Genomic DNA, 7634 nt, shown 5'->3' on the forward strand with positions numbered 1-7634 from the left:
GTGCCACCCTCTCCATAATTACCAGGACAGTGCTATCCTACCTTACATCACTGGAGTCTCAGCCACTCAAGTGCCCACCTCTCTGGCCACCACCGTCACCTGGACTCCCACGTCCACACTGCTCACAATTCCTGGTCTAACCTCTCTCCCTGAATCTCTCTCATCATGGAACGCCTGCTGTGATCATTTTATTCCTCTATAACCTCAACCTTCCTGAACATTCTCTCTTCTTATCGTAAGTAAATCTGGCAGTCCTCTGGAGATCCACTTCCCCAAGGACACCTCAGCTAGGGGCTGTTTCTGGTCTTACACGCACATACCTCGTTATCTGAGGGCCAGGAATGGGAGAGGTGCCTCTTCTGTGCTCTTACTCAGGGAAACACCACAGGCTCCTCTGAGGCTCGCGCCTGGCTTCACCAGGTATCCCTCTCCTGTCACCATCATTTACCAACACCCAGTCATTTCCCCTCGTTTGCCAACGACGGACTCCTGACTCAAAGCACTGCTCTAACGGCTGACACCCTCCGTGCCAACACTGTAAATGACCCACTTTATTCTCTGGCTTTCCAGCTGCTGATCTTTAAGCTCCAAAGGTCACCTTGTCCCATCTGTCTCAAGCACTCATTCTCAGTGTTACAATCTGAACTTTGTCACCACCAGCAGTGACGTCACTTCTGAAAGCTTTAGTTTGGACACCTACCACCTTCTATCCTTCCAACAGAACCACGTACCCTCCACTGCAACGATCCCTCAGCTTCATCAAGACCTTCACAAAGAAGTCAACATCTAATGTCTTAGCTAACTTTTTCCTCACAGTAACAACACATCAGGGACTACAACACAGTCAAGGTGTTCAAACCGCTGTTTGGTAGAGAAGGCGTTAATCAGGTAACTCAAGATGCAGCTAAGTCTGAAGTACAACCCAAAATGGGGATGAGGACAAGTGAGAAATTATTCTTCAGACCTGAAAGCAATATTAAGAAATACTCTCTATTTTTATTATTCTTGCTAAAAATAAAATAAACTTAAAGCAAACACCCGCTCTATTTACAGATCCCTACGTAAAATATTATACGACAAGGGGTAACAGATTTTCTCACTTACTCCTCATAACCCCAACCTACCAGGCCTTCCCAGACAGCCTCAAATACCGAAGAAAATCACCAGCACAGGACTCTGGATGGGGCTGCTGCTGAGAGGGTCGCAGGGAGTCCAGTTACCTGAGCCCTGGGATCCGCTCTTCGGGGGGCCAGCGGCGGTGACCTGCGCCTTGGCTAAGGCCTGCACCGGCTGAGCAACAATGGTTCCTCCACCTCCGCTCACGATGGCTTTGGCAACTCCTTGGGTTACAACTTGCTTTGGACCAACTGCTTTGGCGACAGAAGAGCTGGCCTTGGCTACCAGGATCTGGCCACCACTGATGGCCACAGCCTGCTTCACGGCTGAAGGTAAAGTAGTCCCCACCGGCACCCCAACAACCTGTACAAAAGAGAGCAGAGGCCAGCAGTGCTTCTTCGCATAGTCTCTCTGAGAGCTTTCAGAAAGAACAGTCACTCTGTTCGAGCAAACGACAAAACAAAAACCTAGGGTCCAATGCATAGAACGCCACCTATGACAGAATATGCTTTACATTCTGGATACTGTAATTCTAAATTAAGATTTCTGTCTTAACCCAGAGCTGTTTTTTATCTTATTTTGCTTATAAAGTATCTTTTATAGAAAATTTGGAAAATACAGAGAAAAAAAATTCTACTTACCCAAAACTAATCTCTCAACATTTTCAATGTATTTACTTCAAATTCTTTTTAATATACATTTTAAAACACAGAACTGGGATCACCTGGTATATATAGTTTTAGATTATTTCTTATTTAGCATATTATAAGCATTTTTCAATGTTGTTATTTTTCAGAAACATTTTTAGATACCAAATAGAATAGGTATACCATAATCTATGTGAACATTTCAGTACTGCTGGATATTTAGATAATTTCAAACTTCATATCCTTATGAAAAACTGTAAACATTCTCATACATACACTTCTGTGTGCCTTCTAAGTATCACCTCTTCAATAAGCCCTTCTATATCACTCCAAATGAAATGATCATTTCTTCTTTTCTCTACAACTCCTTACAACTGACATCATTTGTTATACAGTATATCACATGACACTTCTCCCAACTGATTTTTACAGAAAAGTTGTATTTTTCTGTATCTCTTTGGAACCTTTCCTCTCCTTGAAGGTAGACAGTTGGTTAAAGAAGAAAAGGTTTAAGTGAGGCTAATAATTGAAAAAATTTAAAGGTCCCAGTACCGAAATTATGAAAGCTAGATCTGATTCTGAAGTATTGTAAAGTGTACTCTTTCAAGTAAGAAAATACCATGGAGTTCTTTTAAACCAAAGTAAACAGTGAAATGTTAAATTAGAAGACATGATTTAATTAATGGTAAATTACGGTAGTGTTCCCCACTCCAAAGAGGAAAACAAACTTTGCGAGGCCAAACATGGCTGCCCTGATGCTTTCCGTTAGTTCACTGCTGTTTTCCAAGCCTCTGGTACGTGACCTTGCTGAGGCAGACTTATGCAACTCGCTGGTGTGGAGCCACCTTTGTCCTTGACCACTATAAAACCTCCACCCCCTACTGCTGGGTGTGAGATCTGCTTTAGTCCTGCTGCTGCCAGGGACCACTGCCTCGGTATGTAAATCTCCCTAATACAGGCTCCTTCGCTCCCCACACTGGAGTTGCCCGCCTCTTTCTTTGGTGCCTCAATATTCTCCAATTTTGCAGGCAAATTTCAAATTACTGGTCTATGCCTGGACAACTCCCCAGCTCTTTATTTCATAAAAAGGAACTTCTCACTAAAAACTAGAGTTAAAGACTTTTATAAGGTTATAAGAAATGCAAAATCATTGCTTTTAAAGGCAAAAAAGACAAAGTAAGGAAGTACTTTTCATCTATCAGACTGGGGGAAAAAGAGTCTGGTAACATCAAGAACTGGCTAGAGGTTATGAGGAAACAGGAACTTCTGTTCACCACTAGTAAGAAGGTCAATTCGTACAGCCACTCTAGAGAGTCACTGGCAAACGTACTGAAACTGAAAATTCTCACACCCCATGTTGTATCAGTTCTGCTTTTAGGAATATATCCTAGAGAAAATCTTAGACATATCTCAAGAAACATATATGAGAATTTCCAAGATGGCATTATCTACAATCACAGAAAACTGTAAACAGTGTCTACAGAGAGGAGAATGACTCCACTGTGGTGTACACAGACAGACACCGGGATGGCTCACATTTGTTAAGATGAATGGACTAGAACTATACATCGCAGCATGAACAGACTTCAGAAGCACACTAGAGTGAAAACAGAACTGCAGAAAAATGAGTATAAATATCTTTTATGTAAATCTTCAAAGCACACAAACGTGTTAATTTATGTAACAAAAACTGGACTAGAAAGCTACACAGCAAATTCACGACAGTGTTGCTTCTGGGAAGAACAAAGCGGACTTCAACTTCATCAGTAATGTTTTACCTGGAGAAAAAAAGATCTGAGGCAAAGATTAACATCTGTTAATTCAGGGTGTAGGGTATATGGGTATTGACTCTACTATGCTCTATGTTTTCCTGAAATTTTAGAATCTTTCTAAATTAAAAAGGAAAAAATAATTTAGAATAAACCATATACAACTGATGAACGGGATTTTAAAATGAAAATAACTGCTAAATGATACACGATTTCTTTTCATAGAGTGTGAACATACCTGACATGTGCCTGGGCGACATGGCTGAGACAGAGAAAATGGGGCTGCATGAGTGGGAGGTGACTCAAGAGCAACCAACAACAACAATCACCCGTGAGAAACCACCGTGCAGCAGAGGGAAGAGCAGAGACTTCTGTGAGCGGCCACACCTGGTTCCCCAGTTTCGTTCTACCAGTTAGTAGCTGAAAAAGTTATTTAACCTCTTTGAGCTTTAGCTTCCTCATCTAGAAAATACGGACCTATTTAAACTTCTTCTCCCAAATTCCACGTATCTGATTTTGCTTTTCCCTTCGTGTGCCAAACTCTCTTCTCATATCCAACTGCTTCAAAATTTCCAGCATATGACACACTTCATCTCCCCAAGAGCCTGATAAAACATGGTAACACAAGGCGGCCTCAGGAGGGCAGTCTTCATCCAAAAAAAAAAACCCCAAACCCACTGCCATCGAATCGATTCTGACTCAGAGTGACCCTATAATACAGGGTAGAACTGCTCCACAGGGTTTCCAAGGAGCACCTGATGGATTCAAACTGACAACCTTTTGGTTACCAGCCATAGCTCTTAAGCACTATGCCACCAGGGTTTCCAGTCTTCATGAGCACCTCCGCGCCACTCAAAAGATCTCCCTCCTGCCCCAAAAGCCTTTTTTCCTGAAAACGGAGGAGAATGAGGAAGTCTGGCATTCTATCAGGGAAAATCCTTTGCAGAGCTCTTTACTGACACCACAGGAAGGGGTAGGGGCTTTTAAGTAAGAACCCCAAATCTGTTTTTCTTTTTAAAAAATGCAACATTTCAGCCTAGAACCTGAACTCACCTACCAAGTTTTATCCTTTCCCGTTCCACAAAAATTCTTTCTATATTTCTAATTTCCTTCTGGCTTTAAAATGCACACGTTTCTGTATTTGTTATAAATAAGTGAATCTGCTCTGTATTTGTTATGAATACTTCACTCTGATTCATGCTGTGATTCCACGTCTCTCTGTCTGCCATCTTTGTGCCCTGTACATACCTTTGCAAGTCAGAACTCACTTTAACACCCTGAAGGTGAGGATTCAGACACTCAAAACTACAGCCATTTAGCACGATGTGCTCAATGAGTATCTGTGATAACTGTTACCGTGGTACCCGTGGATGCATACACAGTGCCTGGTCTCAGCCACGCTAGCATTAGCTTCCACTCACTGGGTACCTGCTCTGTGCTTGGTCCTTTGTTCTCCTACAACCCTGAAAAACAGGAGGTATTATTTCCTTTTACTAGATGGGGAAAGAAAAAGGTTCAAAGAGATTAAGCAAGCTGCCCAGGTCACAAAAGTAATAAATGGCTGAGATCTGAGCTCTGTAACAAGCTCCAGCTCCCAAATTCATGCTCTTCTTACTATACCACACTGCTTCCTTCCCCATGAATCCATTACTCTCCTCAGTTCACCTTTTCTGTGTCAAAGGTAGCACCTCTCCCTACTTCCAAGGGAAAGAGAAGCTGTTTCCATGGCGCCACAGGTGTACGGAGACTCAAACAGTACCACTTTTTCCTGCCCTCCTGGCTTCTGGCGTAGTTTCTAGGAATGCACTTCAACCAAAACTTGGCCTAGTCTGTACCTGCAGACAGCTGCCTATCTCCAGTCAAGCATGGACTAAATTCCCTGGACAAACAGTGATGTCTCATGCTCCACTGCCTCTCTGCAGCTCCTTCACACTCTTCTACGGCTCTGCTTTCCAGGTACCCTTGAACTTTATTCAGGGCATTCTAGCAAAGACCCACCCACTTTCTCTTAGCCCCGCGTATGACCACTACACGGGCAGCAATGTGACAAGACAGCCGGTACAGTCTGTCAGCATTACCGGATGAGTGGATTGGCAAAATGCAAAGTGGCAAAAAGTGGAGAGCAACTTATCCAAAGCATCTGTGCGTGAACAGCAATGCTAGACTGACAGAAAACCTCCATCTGCAACATCATCCATCTTCAGGTGATTAGAAAACCAGACAGGACACCTCTGGGCGGGAAGAGTCCAGAAGACAGTAACCAATTCGCTGGAGGATTCTGACAGAATGCTCTGTTCCTCCCGAGGCCAGAGAGACGGGGGCACTAGGACGCAGTGAAGGATGCACGTCTCAGTGAGCCTGCCTATGGAGCCCCAAAGCCTCTTGCCTAATCACGTGAATCAGCAGGGGAGCTTCCCAGAGCCTCACGAGAAGATCTGATTCAGGGAGCCTGGGACGGAGGCCTAGGCATCTAGGCTTTTTAATCATCAGATGATTCTGAGGATCAAGTAAGTTTGGGAAAGTGGTTAATGGCTCTGACAGATTTTAGAATCACCTTTTAACACTATGAATTTTTATCTCAATTCTTACCTAGCTATCTATGCTTACAAAATATCTAAAAAAAAAATTTTTTCCCTATCTTAAGAGTACTCTTCTCAAAACAACTTACTCTCCCTAGATGGGCTGACTCTCGAATTGAAACACAAACATCCCACATAATATTCTTAAGTAGTTTCAGAGAATATCTACCAAACACCTGAAACAATTTAATTCTGGATGGTGTGAAGCCATGCTCAGGATAGAGATAAGGGCTCACAAACTTGAGTCAGTTCTAAAATGGGGAGCTTTGGAGTCAGCCGAGCTGGGTTCAAATCCCGTGACTTATTAGCTGTACGCACTAGATAAAGTTGCTCAGCTTCTCAGGCCCAGTGTCCTCACCTGTAAAAAGGGAGTTAAAATATCCAGCTTGCAGGGCTGTGTTGAGGATACAGGTAACGTATCAACAAGAGCATGAACATAAGCACTCGACAGATACTATTTCTTACTGATGCAGAAAAACATGGATGTATGTGCTATTTTATAGTTCTCCCAATACATTAATTCCCCTGCTGCCCCCAATTATAAGGAAAATAAACTCTCCCAAGAGCCAAGAAGCATGACTCGAGATAGGCAGCTGTCTGCAGGTGCAGACCAGGCCAGGTTTTTGTTGAATTGCACTCCCAGAATTGCATTCAAAAATCCTACTGCCTGGACATCACAGGCGTAAACGGTCAGAAATAAACAAGTAAAACAGTGGCCTCAGTCCCGTCAGTCACCCGTTTTAGATTTGTATCAAGTGGAAGTCAAGCACCTTCACTGCCCAAGAGATGACAGGCACCTCTGCCTCCTGGACTCTTCCCAGACCCTCTGTGGCACACTCCCTGCTCTGGTCGATGACTATTACAAGAGCAGAGGGTATAACATTTGGCTTTTCCAAGCGGGCTGACATCTACAGGCTTTTCTGGGGATCGGCTCCCCACCACCCACGGTCTTCTCAGCACTTATCAATTACCTAGTGAAACAAGAGTTACTGATATGTCGACCTCCCCATCCTTGCCCAAAACAAACCTTGGAGGGCTGAATCTTCGGTGACTGGGCAGACCCTTCTCCAGCAGTAATGACCTGCTTTTGAGGAGACACAGCGATCATGTGACCCCCTTTCACAGTCACGTACTGGGGGAGCGGTGACTGGCTGGCAGCTCCTGATGTGGGCACGTGGGGGGCTTCGCCAGGTTCCTGTTTGATGATCACCTGGCAACAAACATGGTAACACACTGAACAAACATCCCATGAGAAGAGCTGCTAATAGCTGAATGTGTTCTGTCTGCAGGAGTAATGAGCTAATGAAGCTTGCTCTGTGGAGAACGACGTCACCAAAAAGGTAAGTACAGTCCATGACAACTATCAAAGGGACCAAAAGGAGGATCCAGACTTGAGGCCATGAATCTGCTGACGCGACCCAATCGCTTCTTTTAGACATTGGTAGCGAAAGGGCAGCAGAGAGACCCCCACACACACACGGTGCTCTCTGAACCCCCATCTTGTTAGACTCCAACACAACTAA

General features: G+C 43.9%; 1 protein-coding gene across 1 annotated transcript in view; it reads right to left on the reverse strand.

Annotated features, from left to right (window-relative positions):
• YEATS2 (YEATS domain containing 2) overlaps nucleotides 1-7634 on the reverse strand; it is a 79125-nt gene that overhangs the window by 35071 nt on the left and 36420 nt on the right. Inside the window, exons 12-13 of the mRNA XM_023736852.1 lie at nucleotides 7139-7321; nucleotides 1221-1479 (exon numbers count right to left, since the gene is read on the reverse strand). Coding sequence (XP_023592620.1) covers nucleotides 1221-1479; nucleotides 7139-7321 — 442 coding nt within the window. The remainder of the gene's footprint in view (nucleotides 1-1220; nucleotides 1480-7138; nucleotides 7322-7634) is intronic.

Source organism: Trichechus manatus, unplaced genomic scaffold, assembly GCF_000243295.1.
Source record: "Trichechus manatus latirostris isolate Lorelei unplaced genomic scaffold, TriManLat1.0 scaffold00092, whole genome shotgun sequence".
Taxonomy (NCBI): Eukaryota; Metazoa; Chordata; class Mammalia; order Sirenia; family Trichechidae; genus Trichechus; species Trichechus manatus.